Source organism: Echiichthys vipera (assembly GCF_963691815.1).
Source record: "Echiichthys vipera genome assembly, chromosome: 8".
In the NCBI taxonomy this organism is placed as follows: domain Eukaryota; kingdom Metazoa; phylum Chordata; class Actinopteri; order Perciformes; family Trachinidae; genus Echiichthys; species Echiichthys vipera.
Window position 1 is genome coordinate 28,723,474 of NC_139833.1, and position 19,869 is coordinate 28,743,342.

Below are 19,869 nucleotides of genomic sequence, written 5' to 3' on the forward strand. Positions count from 1 at the left end.
CCGTACTCTATGGGGGAATTGTTGGGTCTATGTTTATCATACATAAGTCATAAAGTGTGGTCTTTACCTACTCTGTAAAGTGTCCTGAGATAACTTTTGTTATGATTTGGAACTATAAATAAAATTGAATTGAATTGAATAAAAAATATACTTTTGCTAAATTAAAGAGCAATAGTTCAAATACAAAAGAGGACATAAGACAGCTCTCACAAATTGGTTTCCTATTTTTTTTTTAGAAAAAACATTATTATTGCTCAATTGCAAATACAATTATATTATCCTTCAGTGTAAATGAAATACATTTTTAAATACAGTCACTCCACTGTTAAAAGGCAATACAATTATCCTGGTATCACCAGCCATGTTTTCAGCAGTGGCAATTGCTCTAAGACTGCGAGGGAAGCTCAGCTTCCACTAAAATGGCACCAAAAAAAAAGAAAAAGAAAGTGGTGAAATATGTGATGCTGTGTTTACATTTCATTGACTAAAAACGCGCTAGAAAGCCTTTGTTCAGAATCAGCTCCTTATCACAGGTAACCGGAGCAACCCCCTTTTCCTTCATCCCCCAAGCTCCACAGCGCTTTACACAGTCAGACGCTCAGCTTCTACTGACTTCAATGGGGAAGCGTAGAGCGGGTTGTTCCACTGCAGCCAAACTAGACGCTCATTGGATACATGCTGGGCTTTGTCCCGCCCATCGGACGCTCAGCGTCTCTGGGGGTCTATGGGACAGTGGGCTGGCCCGGACGCTCAGCTTCTGCATGATGATTGGATGAGCTGTCTGAGGCGGAATCCTTTTTTGATTGACAGCTAAATGAGCGAATCAGCGATATTGAAGAATAAACAGCCACCGGAGCATTTTCTAAGTTTTTCATTGCCTTGTTCTGAACTGATCTGGAGACTTTACTAATCCCCAGAGACTTTGTCTTTGTTAAAAACGACTAGTTCTTTGGTTGGCAACTCTGTTCTGTCACTCTCACTCACAGTAGCCTGGCGCAGCAGCTCCAGCTTGGTCAAGGCCGTTTAAGCAGCCTAGCTCTGCTGTTCATTGAGAAGACACTGGCCAAGTCCCTGGAAAAGACGCCTAGTTGTACGACAAGGTCACAGGTCATTTTCTTGAAAAGGAACAAAGGGTAGAATTTACATAAAAATAAAGAAATACATTTATGATGTAGGCCTGACTGCTAGTTTGACACGTTTCTATTTTTAGTTTACAAAACAGTGATTCTAATAATTGATTGGATTTCAATTTTTTTCAACCAAGAATTTGCCTCTATGATATTTAAGTAATTGAATTACTTGAGGAATCATTTCAGCCCTATAAGATATTAAATCTAAAACCAACAGTTAGTAAGCAGCCTGCTGTTTTGTTTAACACAATGTAAGGATAAGGAATTTGGAAGTGTGCCTGTTGTTAGCTCTCATGGTTCCTCCTTTTTCTGCTTCCCTATAATAGCGTGTCTCTTGTGAACAAGCAGATTTCTTTGCAACCTCAGAACTGTTCTAGCACAACCTGATACACAGAAAGTGCTGTTGGCTTGAAAAGGCTGTAAATTGCGGCTGGGCTAAGCGTCTGTGGATGTAATCCAAATCAGAGAGATTAACAGCGCTGCTTTGCTTCTGTCTCACCAGTCAGCAACAGTAGCTGGCATATTGAGGTTGAGGTTTCACCGGGTCGCTGGTCTAATGAAAATGCCCCCCATATCATGCCTCACTTGCAGAGAATAGTAGAGAATTCTGTTCCCATTTTAAATATGGACTATTGCTTGTTGTGGGTTATTTGAGGACAAATCTCCATATTTTATTTACGGTGCCTATAGAAAGTCACGATACCCTTTTGAAATAGTCACTTTCTTGTTTTACAGTCTTATATGATAATACATCAAAAATATATCTTCCAGTGTGATTTAAAACATTTCCCTTATATTCAAGTGATTTTTTTTTTTTTCAAAATTTCTGAAAATTAATAAAAACAAAAAACTAGAATAGCAGGGTTGGAGAGTGATGAGTCCCTTTAGAATAACCATTATAAACATTCTCAAGTATAACCAATCACCTTCCAGATCACACACAGAGTTAATCGGCCTCCACCTGACATCAACTGTTCCTTTGATTTGACTTCAGAATAAAATCAGCTGTTCCTTTGATTTGACTTCAGAATAAAATCAGCTGTTCCTTTGATTTGACTTCAGAATAAAATCAGCTGTTCCTTTGATTACTTCAGAATAAAATCAGCTGTTCCTTTGATTTGACTTCATAATAAAATCAGATGTTCCTTTGATTTCACCTCAGAATAAAATCAGCTGTTCCTTTGAATACTTCAGAATAAAATCAGCTGTTCCTTGAGGAGTCCTCTCCTAGCAGTGCATGGTAACACAAAGACTTCACCATGGTTGGAAAGATGTTTTCAAAAGAGCTCCAGAATAAAGTTGTGGATAGGCACAAGTTAGAAGAAGGATCTAAAAAGATGGCTCCACCCAGACCTGGCCTAGATCGGGCCGCCCCTCCAAACTGGATGACCAAGCCAGGAAAAGATTGATCAGGGAAGCTGCCAGGGGGCCCATGGTGACCTTGAAGGAGTTCCAAGTCTTAATGGCAGAGGTTGGTCAATCTGTGCATGTGACAACAATTTCACAAGTTCTACATGTGTATCATTTACAATATGCAGAAAAACATATTGAAGATTCTGATGCCATGTGGCAAAAGTTTATATGGTCAGATTAGACCGAAATTGAACTATTTTGGCTGAACTCCAAGAGCTAAGTTTGGTGGAAACCAAACACAGCACACCACCCAAAACACACCATCCCTACAGTGAAGCATGGTGGTGGCAGCATTATGTTGTGGGCTTATTTCTCTTCAGCAGGGACTGGGCAGTTGGTCAGGACTGAAGGGAAAATGGATGCTGCCAAGTCCACCCACATTCTTGAGGAAACCCTTCAGCCCTCTGTTAGACACTTGAAAATGGGCAGGTGGTTCACCTTCCAGCATGTCAATGACCCCAAAACACACTTCCATAGAAACAACACAGTGTCTAAAGAACAGGAAGGTGAATGTCCTAGAGTGGCCCAGTCAGAGCCCTGACCTGACTCCAACAGTTCTGCAGGAAGAATGGGGAAATATTCCCCAATCTAGGTGCACAAAGCTGGTAGAGACTAATCTCAACAGACTGATGGCTGTAATTAAAGCAAAAGGTGCCTCCACAAAGGATTACATCTGGGGACAAATCACTTTTCCAACCCTGCTATTCTAGTTTTTAATTTTTTTAATCAATTTTCAGAAATTTTGAAAAAAAAATCACTTGAATGTTGTAAGGCAAAATGTGTAAATCATTAAAGGCTGTAATACAAGAAAGTGACAATTTCAAAGGGGTATCACAACTTTCTATAGGCACTGTATGTAGCTGAAGTAACTCAGTGGCAAACTGTCACCACTTTCTGATGTCACATCAACATATGACACCTCTCGTCAGTGAAATCACTGTCTCCTCTGTGTCTCCTCAGGTCAGAGATCAGACCCTTCAGGGTTACAGCCTTGACACTAAACGTGTGCATGTCTTTTAATATTCCCGTCCAGAGGTCAGGGGCCAGTAAGATGAAAGTAAAGTAAAGGTCAAAGTGAAGCAGGTTATTACCTTGACCTTGATATGTGTGATTTTGCGGGTTGGTAAAAGCGGACATTGCACCAGAATGTGAGCTAGCAGCGGCCTCTCTGAACACATATTGATTAAGAGGGAGCTGTCTAAGCGCCAACACTCCGACCAAACAGAGGACAAGTTTCACACGTCACCTCTCTCATCACTCAGGAATGTTTGAACAGAAAAGATTGGTGAATATTTTCCTAAATATGCAATTGTTCAAAGTTCTCAGAGCGGGGCAAATACCAATAATGCAACAAGATGGACCATGATTTAATATTACTTTACAAGCAGGAAATAATTCTTTTTTACCAAAATATAATGCATGATTTTATTTATTTTTTATTTTTTTTCATCATTATTTCAACTACTACTTCATGGTTCACAGAAATCTACCATGGCTAGTCCAGGTTTGTATTTTACTCTTCCGGACATCTGAACTGTCCGGATTCAAGATTCAATACGTAAAGCAATAGGTCAGTTGGAGAGAAATATGCTTATTCTCTTTTTTTGATAGTCAGATGAGAAGATTGATACTATTATTATATGTGTCTGTTAAATAGAAGAGGGTTATCTTAGCTTAGCTTGAAGCTTGGAAAAGGGGAGGGAATGGTAAATATGGCTCTGTCTAATGGTTAAAAGGCAAACAACCGCAGTACTGCAACTAAAATTCCCTGCAATGGCTGAGAGGTCTGTGAAAGTTTTGCCAGGACATCTCAAACTGCAAATACTGTAAATTATGAAATTCAATTTCTTCCATGAGGGCTTTTTATTTGTAAAACTTTTCCACAGCTTAGAAAAGTGATTTCTAAGTCATGAAAGCGCCACAGCTTCTTTTGGATCATGTGGTCAGTGAGCAATTTTCCTTTTAATGATTGGGTGCTGTCTTGGAATCCTGCAGGCTCATCTGGTTGCCTGGCACCGTCACGGTGATGACATGGCTCCAGCAAGACACTGCCCCCAGCCAAGAAAACCTCTTGTCACTTTACTGTACATCACAGATTAAACAAATTAGATAGATTGTGTTCATTTGTAAGCTTTAAAGTTGCTGGTAGGTGGATTTTGTTAGCTTTGGACAAAGTCATTGTAGCTGTTTCACCCTTTTAACTTAAGCCCACTGTCTCCTGGCAAAAGCTTCATTGAGCTGACAGATAAGAGCAGTGCATCGTCTCATCTAACTCTTGGCAAGAAAGCAAATTTACATATCCCAAAATGTTGTGATATTCCTTAAATTGTCATTTCAATATAGTTGACAGGAGTATGTGTCAGTGAGCGCACTTGACACAAGAAACCACAAGACATAACATGACCACACTAAGGACACAGGGATGAAAAAAACTACAAAACATTGTAATCCTGGAAGTAGATACCAAAACATAATAGTTGATCTTCCTTAAAATCTCTATCTTTTGCAACTTGAAAGATGATCAGTTACCACAACCAATCTTTTATTATGTAAAAGACTCCACAGTCCTGTGTCTTATGTCAACCTGTCAGTCATCGGGAGTCACATTTCTTAACGTTAATGAATCAGAAGTTCATTGGCCCAGACACAAACCCACCGGACACTTTTCTCCTCATTTTCCTCTCCTAAATTATGATTGAGGAAGGCATTGCACACCCAATGGTCTAGTCTGAATTGTGTGTTGGTGCCAAACGCACTGGGCTTTTAACTCTAAAACTGTCCACTGTTAAATTAGACGCCCAGAGCAAGTACTCTGGGATTAAGAATGCCAAATGGCACACAGGGAGGTAGGTTGTTGTGGTGGGTGGATTAAACAAACACTTCCACTCATGAGACGTAGGTTCAAGTCCCCTTCCTGTCCCCTTTGTCAGGATAGTTACGTTGCAAATGCGTTTATTTTAACCCCACCCATAATCTTTTCCTTACCATAACCATGTGGTTTTGTTGCCTGAACCTAACCACATAGTTCACATTCAGTTAAAAATGTTTGATGTGCATGCCTACCCAGAGCAAGTGAGTGATGCCAAAAGATCCTGACAAAACGGCAGTATGTGACAAGTCGGGATAAAGACGGGTTGTTTAAGATGGTGGAGGATAATGGCAGTGCTTTGTGTGTGTTTGCAGGGCATGGCCTTCTCCCTGGAGGAGCGTCTCCAGCTGGGGATCCACGGCCTGCTGCCTCCCTGCTTCATCAGCCAAGACGTCCAGCTGCTCCGGGTGCTCAAGAACTACGACATGAAGAGAGACGACCTGGACAGGTTAGATTTACACATACACACAGACAGAAACCCCCGGTTACTACCATGACGTAGTGTCTTTTTATCAGCTTCAGATCAGTTGAATTTTGATGGATTCCAAAGAGGGTTCCCCTGGCTCTGTACACATCTGGAAGCCTTCAGAATATGAGAGCCAGATTAGCGGTCGACTCTCAGATATCTACATCCATCTCCTAACAGCATATATCTCATGGAAAAAAATTCCACACTCTTCCTCCAATTTCTCCAACACCTCCCTGATCTCCTTCATTAGTGTTTATATAACCTCCAAAGTGACCAACTGAAAACTTCAGTTTTACAAGCTTCATTAGACACTTAGGAGTCATAGATCTTCGCATTATGTAATGAATCCACCTCATGCTAACATTTCAGTCTGCGCTTTTTGATTCACAATATCAGGCCTCAAGCCGAAGTCATGTGAATTATATGCAGAATGCTGATTATTATCTGTCTGTGAAATTGCCTCGTATCCCAGTCACTCTTAATGTCAAGGATGAGTGAGTTTCTTGTGAGACAGGATTTATGGTCAACAGGAACTAGACAGCTCTTGAAATGGCGCCTCATTACAGCATCAACTTCTAAAAACAGCCAGTATGAGCTTGTTTCTGTCGTTCCCATGCCCTATCAATGTCATTGACAATCTGTCTCAGGGCCTTGATTGTGTTCCAGATTTAGGCTTTGGTCCCATGGAATAAGGACTGCTATTTGCCTGCATTGCTCAAGCCTACTGTGTTTACTTACAGTCTGTTCCCCCACTCTGAATCCTTCTTAGGGATTTACTGCTGGACACTGCCATTTTTTGTACGATCATTCTATTTTAATCAGCTATCTAGACTCTAGACATTTTTTTCTTTCAGTGGAATTTGTCATATTTTTGAATTATTGTGACAAATTATGGCAGATTAACGCTTTAAGCACATGCATTCACGATCTGAGATGATGGAGTGACTTAAGTACCTACTGTGACTGTGTTGTCAACAGAGGAAATGGATGTCCAAAGGCTTTGCCAACTGAAATACTGCAGTATATAAAATGCTTTAGGGAAACATCATATCCATTGAGGTTGTTAAAATGCAGTAACACGCTTAAAATGAGCCAGTTAATCACTCATGCTAAAATAGATTATGATAAAGATAGATTATGTCCTGGCTGCTTCATCAGGTTGACTTTAAAGGAAGTCAGTAAGTCAGCATGGATCCTGCTTTATAAAGCAGTGTGTACTGTAAATACTCCTGTTTCCTGGGTGCGAGTAGGGTTCACGCCTTTTAAGGGTAAGAATGCAGAAAGAAATGAATGTCTGCCAGCCTCAAATCAAACAATAGTGCCCTGCAGTAATATGTTAGGATTTAATGTGGGGATTTCATTATATATTTTTGTTTAATTAGTCTCAGCAGCCGCGCGACATTGGAGTGCGTTAACATTTTTAAATTTGATCAATTAAGTGACTTATTGTCCTAGCTCTAATGTCAGCCCCTGCTGCATCAATCTTTTCTGGAAGGGCGGTACTAAACTGCCAGATAAATAACTAACAGAGAAAGCTACAACACTGCACATGTGGTGATTCAAATGAGGGAGTGAAATGCTTATTCCATGCAAGGTGAAAATGAAAAATCATTGGTATGAGTTGATATAATGTAAGAATATGAAATTTACACATTACACAAAATGGTTTGACATGCAACTGAAGCTCTATAAAGGCTAGTAAGTACACCTTAAGTAAGGACTTTTTCAGTAAAATGTACTGTTTATACAACGACAGTTAGTAACATTTATTGATTTGTCTAGAGTAAATAATCAATCTATTGCAAATTGTATTTTAACTCCATACTGTAAGGCATACAGAAACCCGTCATGTGATAAATTGCAGGTGACAGAAGCTAATTGGTTCACCAATATGAAAATAGTACTCCTCAAGAGCAACTGTCACCACCATTATTGTGCAGCTGCTGTGGCCTAACCTATAGCAGGGAGGGAAGGCATGCTTTGTATCCCCTCAACAAGAGGCACCTTGTGCTCTTGGCTTTATGGAAACTTCTCTGATTAGGAATAGAGCCCTTTCTGGCATGCTCTGCCTAATTTAGGTTATATGCAAACCCTCAGTTCCTGTCAATCTACAGAACAAAGAGCTTGTGTAGGCCATCTGAAGGGCTGGTTTATGTATGGAACACAAGCAAAACATAACTTTGCAAGTAATTTTTGAATATGTGAGCAGAGTTCCTTTGTTCTCTTTGTTTTCTTTCTCACTTTTTTAAACCTCAGTGCTTTTGCTTTGGCTGGGTTTTACAGTGTTGTGTGCAGAAAATGTAGTTTTCAAAAGGGTATACTCTCATACTAAAAATCTTAATCTTTGCTTCTCTCTTCTCTCAAATTCAATTTATAGTGTTTCCTTGCAGTTACTACAATCTTGTTTGGTGCATCTCACACAAACACACAGGATTTAACATCTGACTTTAATGAACCCCTATACAGTCCAGCAGGTATGGGTCTTCAATATGTTAAAGATTAACATGCTGTGTTTTTCCTCCATGCTCCTCCCTCTCATTCCCAGATATGTGTTTCTGATGGGGCTCCAGGACCGCAACGAGAAACTGTTCTATCGGGTCCTAATGTCAGACATCGAAAGGTTCATGCCCATTATTTACACCCCTATTGTGGGCCTGGCCTGCCAGCAATATGGCCTGATATTTAGAAGACCGAGGTAAGATACACTTTTAACACTTAATGATCCTGAATTATGGAAGTACATTTCCAAGTTGTAGTGCAAAATAAATCACCGTATTTCCCGCTGCTGTGAACAGGCTTTAGGCCAAAAGGAAGCTGGTGATACTGGTTTCCCTCTCTGTTCCCACACACTAAACATTCCACCACTCAGTTATTAGGTGTTTCCTGATATTGCTCGTTTCAATGTTTTGTGGTGGCACTAGGTACCAGCCAGCGTTATCTTCTACTGAGGTCTGTGTGGTACTAATATACCACTGCTTCAGACTGCTTTTTCTCATATACAGTATGCTGGAGAGAACCGGCTTGTCACAGGTTTGCACCAGTCGCATATCTAAAAATGTGTCAACTGAAGAAATATAGATTATATATTTATAATAGATATTTATTTATTTATTATAGATCGTTTAAACCCACGCAATAACTCATTAAGTGCATTTCAACCCCAAATTCTTTCCCATTTTGTTTGGAATTGTCCACTTGCCATTTTGCATTTCTATATTTGTATTTTTGTCCAGTAGTATTTTTGGCAGTGTTGGCAGATGCTAGAATTACTGAGATACAAACATTCATGCTGCGTACACGCCAACACAACGTTTTAGTAAATAAATGTCAGGCCAAATGCAGCAATAATCTACTTTATAATTTATTATACGTGAAGACATGACTATAAGTAATGGAATGTATCCCTAACCCAAAACCTGTATTTTAACCTTTCTATTCAAAGCTAGCTAGCTAGCTGCTAACTGAAGGGTTGACACTTGTGCAGTAGGCATATGCAGGCTATGTTTGGTGACTCATCAGGTGACTACTGTACATTCTACCTGCTGTGTCCTTCATTTGAATAGCTTATGGATGCCTGTGTACAATCTGGTACCTGTTTGCTACATTTCAGTTGCCATTTCTTCAGATTAGAGCAGCCCTTAAAATGTCTGTGCACGACTCTGCCTGGGGATCAATCACATTAGCCAATTTTAAAGCCTGTAGGTCTACAAGCTTATGTACTTAAACTACAGAAAACTGTCAAATGATTTGATGTATTGCAACGAAACCAAAAGCCCAAGGACTCTTAAAGCAATGTAGCCTATGTAATGTTGAAATTGGTCTTTGATGTTATAAAATCGGAACCAAATTTGGAGGTTGCGGTAGCCCTTTTAGCTTGAGTTTGGTTAGACAGCCCAGCTTGAGGCAAGCTGCTGTAAGCTGTAGAAATCAGTTTGGGTTCACCTTGAGTGGCTCTGCTTCTAGCATACAGGCGTTCACTGGTTTCCTCTTCTCGTCTACTGTAAACACTTTCACTCTGTCTCACACACACACAAACACACACACACGCACGCACACACGCACGCACACACGCACACACAAGCACAACTCTCTGCTAGTATCTGTTTTCCCTCAAGTATCTTGCTATCTGACAGCAACACTCCCAGAGCAGTTACTAATAGATATTGAGTTGATAGGGCTTTCATTCTCAGTGCTGCATTCAGGGCCGCACTCTGTTTTACTTGGCCATGCCTCCCTTCATTTAACCGTACTCAGGTGGTTACAAGTGTTGGGTTTGTTTTTATTCTAATAAGACTGATAGGAGAAAGACCACCCTAGTCAGCTCTCCTTGACATTCTACTATGCTCACTTACTGCTGTTAGCTATAATCACTGACTCCTTTAAGGAACTGAAGGATAAATTCAAGCCAACGACCCCACAGCATCCTACAGTGGTTAGCTATTGTTTGTGGCATCTTACTAGAGGTAATGGTCATTGGCTGGAATTTAAACAAACAAGCTACATTTTGATAATTAGTTTAGCCTTTGCAATCAGAAAGATACCTCAGTCCTACTATTTTCCTCTATCTTGCATCTACTCTTCAGCAGTGTCAGAATTTTCCAAAGACTTTGTTCAATGATGGTTTTATTTATGTTACCACCATGAATGCTTTTAATAAGATGGGTCCTAGCCAGGAAACCAGACAAAGATGTGCTGAGCCAATCAAAACCGTTTATCTAATGTGGGAAGGCTCATGAAACAGAGATCCAACTGTGTAGTGCTGATAAAATATGAATCAAGATTCTGTTACTGTATTGCCTATTTCTCGCCAAAAATAGTATTTGGCTGTAACTGTTAGAAAGTTTGTGACCAGGCCGACATTTTTTCCCTGTTTGAAAATGTACCAAGCACTGCACCACCTTACGTGTCACTCAGTGAGTGCTACATCACACATTTTGCTGCTCTGATTGGTTGTTGGTCTATACTTGTGCATCCTGAGGTATTTTAGTCTGGCTGATAATGCCCCTTGGAAATTGAAAATGAACTTAGAGGTTCCACAATAATACACATTTGTGAATAGCTGTGGCAATGCCAGACTAGTGAAAGCCCAGTTTTCCACATTTTGTCCAAGCAGTTTTATTACAAATGCTTGCTTTGGTTACATTTAAAATAACCCACATTCTCTCATGCACACTTTGTTTTCCAATAGCTCCCCATTTCCCCATCCCTGCAGAACTATGTGGAAAATATTCCTAGCATGCTTCCCCTCCTCTCACACAGTGTTGGCTGGAGGATACATTTATACACTCTCAATCTCAAGGCACTGTGGACCAGGACCGGGGGTTGGGCCTCTAGGAAACGAGTATCAGGGGGTCCGTTAGCAGAATACACCGGGGCCAACTGTCTTTAACAGATTTAAGTTTTCAGCCAGGATGTTTCACTCTACTTACCATACCTGAGAAAAAGGGAACTATACATATAAGCTTGCATTTGTGCGTCTGTATATTCTCTCTATGTTTTTAGCAATGCTAGTGAGGTGACTCTAGGGATGGCAATGTCAGCCAGTCTCTGCATATGTTTGGCACAGACTGAAATATCTCAACAACTATTGGAAGGATTACCCCCCCCCCCCCCAAAAGAATTTCAATGACATTTATATATACAGTAACATTGGTGATCCCTTAACTTTTTTCATCAGATTACAATTCCATTTTGTAAAATACTTTAGTTTGTGACCAAATAAATGCCAAATTAATGACATTCCCATCAGCCTCAGCTTTACATTGTGGTTTGTGCTATTCAGTGATTGCTTTTTTTGTAACAAGTAGTTTTGCAATTAGAGTTATCAGTATTGAGTTATGTTTTCAAATAAGATAGCCATTATTTTTTTACTGTATTTCCCTGCAAGAACCACTGAACTGCCGTTGCCTGCGCCTATGATGAGAGGAAACTCAGAGGACAGATGGTCACCTTGGCCCAGTTCATTGTTAGATTTTTAGCATCCAAAAGGTTGCACAGTTGCCACCTGTCAGTACGCTTTAGTTTTTCTATTTACTTTCATGCAGGCTACTTCAACCTAATGATAATGTTTGTAATTGCCGTTGTTACATGTATGAATTTGTTAGGCTATGTGAGCCCTGGCTGGTATCCTCTTGATCTTATGTTTAGCCTACTTGCTGTACAGGGGATATTAAATCAGTCGTTTATGTTATTAGCCTGTAGAGTTAATTCAATTCAATTCAATTTTATTTATAGTGTCAAATCATAACAAAAGTTATCTCAGGACACTTTACAGAGTAGGTAAAGACCACACTCAATGACTTATTTATGATTTACATAGACCCAACAATTCCTCTGTAGAGTACAGTGGCAACGAAAACCTTCCCTATAACAGGCAGGAACGTCAGACAGACCCAGCTCTGTGGAGGACGGCCATCTGTCTTGACCGGTTGGGGAGGAAGAAAAGGAGAGAGAAAGAGAGAAAAGACACACAGATGGACAGGGAGAGACAGACAGACACACTTCCAGAGATGCAAGCAAAGCCTAACAGTAACTATAATATTTATAGTAATGTGAATATGACGTATATGTTAAGGCAGTTAATACAACAGAATAGTAGAAACAAGCACAGCTAAGGTGACAGAATATGAAAATGATAATAATTATGGTGGCAAACATGATCAATGATGAGTAGTGGCAATAGCAGCTACAATACAGCTACAAATTTTATAGTTTATTAAACTAGTGATAGTATATATGAGTAACAGTGACAATAGCAGCAGGAAGCGTCATGTAGGACCACGGCAGCAAGCACCACCACGATCAGCAGAGACCTGCGAGACGACAAAGCACAAACAGCTCCGGGGAAGAAGCTGAATCAGTAACATGCATTGATGGGACATGAATGATTCAGACAGAGAGGAGAGAAGCTCAGAGTATCAGGAAAAGTATTATCCCCCGGCAGACTAGGCCTATAGTAGCATCATTAAGCAGAATAAAGTCTTATCGTAAGCCCTAGCTGTAAGCTTTATCAAAAAGGAAAGTTTTAAGTTTACTTTTAAATAAGGGGACAGTGTCTGCCTCCCGAATAACATTTGGGAGTTTGTTCCACAGGAGAGGAGCTTGGTAGCTGAAGGCTCTGCCTCCCATTCTACTTTTGGAGACTCTAGTTACTGATCATGGGCCATAAACTGCTAGGCTATGCAACAGCAGGAGAGTCAATACAAGGCTCAACAGGCTATGTGCCCTCTGGACAATATAAAATAAATGCGCAAGGACTCGCAAAGAAGGTTTCATTTTTGGTAAAGCAAATGGTAAGCAAAACTCTAATGAGTTACTTTCCTAAGTAACAAGTTACCTATTAATAGTTAATGGACTTACATTTATGTAGCACCTTTCTAGTGTTCAGACCACTCAAAGAGCTTTACCCTACATGCCACATTCACCTATTCACACACATTCATGCACTGATGTCGGAGGCTGCCATGCAAGGTGCTCATCAGGATCTAATCTAATTCTCATTCATACACCAATGGCACAGCCTTCAGGAGTAATTTGGGGCTAATGATCTTGCCCAGCATGCAGATTGGACTTACCTCCTGAGCCACAGCCACTGTTATCTTGTAATGTATTATACCTTACCTAACACTGGTGCTTAACATGGTAAACATAATACCTACTGAACATCAGCTAGCATGCAATGTTATTTTGTGCGTGTTACCATGGTAACGACAGGCATGGCTGTAGACTCTTTGTCTTATATGATCTTCACAGATCGGCTCAAGTCTCTAATCTCTGCTAGGTGTGTCTGAATGTAATATTATTCTGCCTCTATCCAAATCCAATGCATAGGGTATTTTACTCTCCAGCATCCGCTAAATGGCTGTACCGGATTATTGATGCGTGTGTGATGATGATGTGTGTGTGTGTGTGTGTGTGTGTGTGCGTGTGTGCGTGTGTGTGTGTGTGCGTGTGTGCGTGTGTGTGTGTGTGTGTGTGTGTCTTCTAGTCAGACCACCATGCAGTAGATTAGGTCTCTAATCACTGGCTCTCAGGTATAAAGAGTTTCTGTTTGGAAGTGGCAGCCGCTCCTTGTCTTGCCTGACTTCACCAGCTAATCTGTTTCATGAAGACTAAACACTCCGACACCAGGCTCTGTACCAGAGGCCAAAAGGTCAAGCCTTCATTAAATGTCAAAACACAACTGATTCACTGATCTTAAGATGGGGCAGAGGCAGGAAAGAGTGGTAAAAAGGAGCACATTCACACCATCGCACAAGATTAGTGGACATGCTCACTTTTATTGGTTTGTCGCTCCTGAGCGGACACAGTGTTTAGCAGAGAAAGTTGGTCTGTCTTCATCACACAAAGTTTGTTTCTGTTTTCACCATAAATGTGGGTTGTGTATTTTGTTTGACAGCTGACTATTCAGTTGTGATAAATGATAATGGTTAGCAGTAGAAAAATGATCCCGCATATTGCAGGAAAGTAATTAGGTCCACTTCAAGCATTTCCAGTTTGCTATGGAGTGTCTAAATAAACTTGTAATAGGCCCTTTTAGAGTAAGAGTCTGCTTGTTCAAGAAGCTCTCGAGGTAAGTGACACAAACCAATCCATCTTGCTGATGGAGATAAATGATCATTGGTAGCCCATTAGTGGATTCCTGGTTCAAGATCAAGGGTCAGCGACTGCTACTACAGCTGCCTGTCAGGAGCTGGAAAGTAAAACCTTGGAATTCTTAAGCTCCTGAGAGATAGGGTAGGGTAAAGACCAGGTGCCTCCTTTTTCTATAATAACAGGAAGGTGATATATACAGTATATTTTTAATACAGGGGTTGGCATCCGTTTTGATGTGAAGTGCTATTTTTACATTTCCTTGTTAATAGTGTGCCATATCAACATAAGGCCTGCCATCGTTACCAATTCTGATCCAGGAGTGTTATTTCCCCTCATTCTGTGAAGAAGGCAACGAGTACTAACCAATAGGAGGCAAAGTAGGGTGGATCGTCCTGGAGTGCAGATGAGGAAAAGGTCAATAGACTACAGTAAAAAAAAAAATAGACTGTGTCTTTTTCTATAATAAAAGAAGGGTAATACATATTGTTAATATAGGTATAAACCTGTTATGTATTAATAGGTAAGTATTACCAGCTGAATTCTTTAAACTGGGAATTAGGTCCGAAATGAAGCATGACTTAGCAACTGCCAGGCCTATTTCTTACCTCAAATTTTGACCTAAATGTAAACCAGTGGGCAGAATTATTCATTATCATTGCTTAAAAATGTCTTATATTATAATAATAAACATGTTTAAAATGCTATTATTAACACTCATACAGACCCTACTTCACGGCCTAAGATAACATACCCAGACTGAATCTGGAACAGCTCCTCATCCATAAGGCCTTTATGTATTCATTTGGTCTCCTTTGAGAGGTAAGAAGCTAAGGAATATGAATCCACTGTAAGGCTCATAATGCTGCCATCTTGGCCACCAGCCAATTTCTGAGATTGTTAAGACTTGCTGCAACTTTGTAAGTAACTAAACCTGTTTTTGGTGACGAGAATCTAAGGGTCTGCTCACACTGTCCTCCCGGACCACGACCCGGACTTTAGGGTACTTGTCCCCCCTCCCTCTCCCCCCCGCGCCCCAGCCCCGTTTGTACTCACACTGCCTGGGCCTCAGCCAATGCTTCTTGCTGTCCATACGCCATCACGCCGTAACACGTCACACGCATTGATCGCGTGTGTGTGGCTTTGTTTACAAATCTTTCCACAGACCTCAGAGTTTTTGTGCGTCTTGTCGATTGTTTTTGAATATTTTCATCCGACCAAATCTGCAGTAAACACTCCACCTCCGCATCACACCAACGTGAACCTTTCACCGCCATTGTTGTTGTTGTTAAATGTCCGCACATGGTCCGTCCTTCTATTTACATGTCCGAACAGGCGCACATAACGCTACTGCCGTAGGGCTCGTGCTCGTGCTCGTACACGTGCGCACGCTCGTGCTCATACATGTGCAAACGGCTCCGCTAAAGCCCACCTCTTTCAAGCGGGCCGTGGACGGCCCGCTGGCCGCAGTTGAGCGCGGAGCGGGTCCACTCACATGGCTTAAAGGTACTAGACTTTAGCTGAAAAACCGGTTTTGGCCGCGGCCAAAAGGACAGTGTGATCACGCCCTTAGGGCGAAGAGAACATAAGCTTTGGTGAAATATTTTAATCAGAATGTGGATTTATGCCAGTGTGTGTTCAGTGTCTCTGGATTAGTTTGATGTCTTTAGATTCTTTATTTAGATCTTGCTGACTGTGAGGTGCAGGAGGTTATAAAGGCCTAATGAAAGGCATCAGATGGAGCTGACTCGGCCACCTCTGAAGTGGCACATGCTAGATGATGAAGTGTTCCAACCTTGCAGATTAGGGGCTTGAGCTGTGATTTCACCCCATTCAGGCCCACACACAGTGCTACACTGGAAGTTTATGAGCGAAATGATTTAATTTGGATTGATGAGCATCCAGAGTAAGAAGAAAATAGCCAAGCCTTCTGAATCATTAATCCACACACAATTATCGAAGTGTGATGACTGGCTTACAACCATGAATAAGAAACAACCACTTATTCCACATAACTTGATTGTGATTATGACTGATGGCATGACTTTTACTGATGTATTTGTTTACTGCATTTTTGCTCTTTGGTAGACCATGAGAGAAGTTCCAAATAGTTTGCGTTTAATGGGAGATGCAATGGTGGAGAAGGGAGGAGAGAAATGGTTTGGAATTACACTGACCTCATGAGGAACATGGCAAACATTTGGGATTAATTCCGCCCTCGACCTTGAGGTCCTTGTGTAACAAAATATAGAGCTCATGTACGGGGACGTTTTAGAGAGTAGACTGTAATTCCAGTTTTCCTGCAGTATCCCTTAGTATAATAAATTAATATATCAGCTAATACCCAATATAAATCCACAGCAGTGCTACAGTTTATTCTGTAAACATGGAAATGAATCAAACTAAGTATATGTGTTGAATAACTGTCCAAAGGACCAAGACTACCTGGCTGAATTTTCTGTGACCTGCAGTACCAGGGACTATTGCTAATTCAAACTGCCATAACCTTCCATGACTAAAAGTGGTGTAGCATGGCTGGAGAGCAAGGTGGTTGGATTTGGCTCCATTATGTCTCCAAGAAACAACCGTGAAATCATTGCAACATACCCATGTGATTTTTGGGTAGGCTAATAGCTGTCAGTATAAAAGCCTGCCTGGCAGTCTCTGTCACTGCCCCGACTCACCTTGGACTTGTTTGGTTTCGGTGAGACACTGTTGGTCACGATCCAGTCAGTCTAGTAGAGCAGATTATTTCTTCATGGCAAGAAAAGCAAAGAACAGCGTAGCAGACTTTTCTAGATGGAAAAGATCTTTTTGCACTTTTCCTGACTGGCTTCAGCACAGATGGTTCATCCAATCATATTTTGAAAGTACCTGCCCTTTTACATTCTGGTGCGCAGCAGTAATATTTTACCAGTCCAGGTTAGGAAAAAACAACATTGGGATAATCCCATGAAGCCTATCTGATACCTAAGTTAATCACACTCAGTCTGGTTTGTAGTTTTATAGTAAAAAACTAAAACTCACAAATATGTTACATACAAGTGTAGATCCTCTCTAATGGCTTTAATGTGCATCTCACTGTGCATTAGAAATCTAAGGGATACAAATATAGAATTACAAAAGTATTAAGTACATAAGGATATTGGCTTTCAGTTTTTATCAGAGCTAATGTTACAAACAACACAGGACACACTGCATTTGTTTCCAAACAAACTGTACAATGATGACATTTTTGTTCGGTTCATTTTTATATGTACACGTAGATCGATGACTAAATACGTGCTAGAAAACCTTCATCTTTGGTTAGCTACTTATGACAGGTAACCGGCCCAACTTCCTTCTCATTCATCCCCACAGCGCTTTACACAGTCGGACCCTTAGCTTCTACTGATTTCAGTAGGGAAGCGTAGAGCGGGTTGTTCCACTGCAACGAAACTAGACGCTCATCGGATAAATGCTTGGCTTTGTCCCGCCCATCGGACGCTCAGTGTCTCTGGGGGTCTATGGGACAGCGGGCTGGCCCAGATAATGCATAATAATAATTCTGCATAATGATTAAAGGGGCTGTCTGAGGCAGAATCCTTTTTTGATTGACAGCTAAATGAGCAAATCAGCGATCTTGAAGAATACACATCAACCGGAGCATTTTCCAAGTTTTTCATTCCGTTGTTCTGAACTGATCCGGAGACTTTACCGATAAAAATGACTATCGTTGTGTTTGGAGACTCTGTTCTGTCACTCTGCGGTTTCTTTCCCCAACGAGCAGCGGCAGCTGCAGAGCTTCTCCCCCCGTCACGATCACTCTCACTCACAGGCGGTCTCACTTCAAAGTAGCCTGGCGCAGCAGCTCCAGCTGGGCCAAGGCCATTTAAGCAGCCTAGCTCTGCTGTCCATTGAGAGGACACTGGTCAAGTCCCTGGAAAAGACGCCTAGTTGGTACAACAAGGTCACAGATCATTTTCTTGAAAAGGAACGAAGGGTAGAATTTACATATAAATAAACAAACACATTTATGATGTAGGCCAGAAAAATTTGCTTCCCCTCCTTGAAAGACCAGCAGCCGTCACTGATGTTTAGTAACATTAACGTTATGTCAGGGGCTTTTATTGTGAAAAGTAGTTAAGCTGTAATGTGCTGCTGTTGTGGAAGGCAAAATACTTTGCTTCCTTTGTTCAGATAATGAGTGTTATTATTTTATTACCTTCATAAGTAGCAGCTACATGAGCCACAGAGGGCACGCACACCTCAGCTCAGAATGTGGCACAACTCTAGTTTTGCATGGCTCGTCTATTTTTCTCCGTCTGCGTGTGGCTACGTGGCTCTCCAACAGGTTAAAAACTACATACAACTGAGTAAGAAAATTAGTACAATCTGATTAAAAATTATTAAGATACAAGACTCATTGTACCAGAGTTCAATGTGAGGTCATTTGAGGTGAGCACAGCTTCCAAACCTGCAGAACCTACTGCATTAAAACACATAAGCTGCGCCTTCGTTCGCCATGTTATAAGAAACCAATCTAAATGTTGACGGTATTATTTTTCTTTAGCCGTTACATTGTGCAATTTACTTTATAGTTATGAATTAAAACATAAACATTATCACTTTAAAGTGAAACAATTGCCAAAGCGTCCTTTATATCATGAACTAGAATGGAATAGCTCTCCTCTCCCTGCCTTGAGAAACTGTGGTTGAACCATAAAAGCGGGAGAGGTTGGTGAGTTAAATACGACGTCTTATGGAATAACCCTATGTTTGCATATGTTGGCCACTTCCACCACTTTATACATTTGCGCTCTGTATCTTTTAATGATGTTATCTTTTCTTCACATTTACTGTTGCAGGGACCCTATAAATCCTCAAAGAGACTGAACATTGAAATAAAAGTATATCATTTTTTTATTACACTGTCAATGCTGAATTGTGTGTGTAGGTACAGCTTGGGTGCAAAAGCACAATTGGAGGTAGCTTTTTAAGAGCTAGCATAGGAGGTCTGCCAACTCTTCAGTAGAGTCGTTTCATGCAGCTGGCCCCATTCCTGTGTCACTCTAGCAGTCAGTATGTGTGATGTAACACAGTGCAAGTATGTAATGCATATCATATGCGCGTATGCGGGGTAAATGGAGAGTCACACATACTGTCAAGAAGGGCGATCTTGACCATGTGTGAACAGATTTGTGGACAAGCTGGATATGCCAAGAATGTCATTTTTGTTTCTATTATTGGCATGCCTCCCAATAGCCTTTGCTACACACAGATACATGGTGTAAGGGCAGCGGTGGTGCAACCGTAACTTTGGATGAACTACTTTCTTGCCACAACACTCCCAAGAAACAAAATCCCAAGTTCTCCATAAGTGAAAAAAACAGGGAAGGAATATTGGGCATGAAAGA

The 19,869-nt window shown here is 40.9% G+C and overlaps 1 protein-coding gene across 1 annotated transcript in view; it reads left to right on the forward strand.

The window, feature by feature from the left end:
• me1 (malic enzyme 1, NADP(+)-dependent, cytosolic) overlaps positions 1-19,869 on the forward strand; it is a 100,924-nt gene that overhangs the window by 33,185 nt on the left and 47,870 nt on the right. The window contains exons 2-3 of the mRNA XM_083917553.1: positions 5,727-5,860; positions 8,427-8,576. Of these exons, the coding sequence (XP_083773679.1) occupies positions 5,727-5,860; positions 8,427-8,576 (284 nt within the window). The remainder of the gene's footprint in view (positions 1-5,726; positions 5,861-8,426; positions 8,577-19,869) is intronic.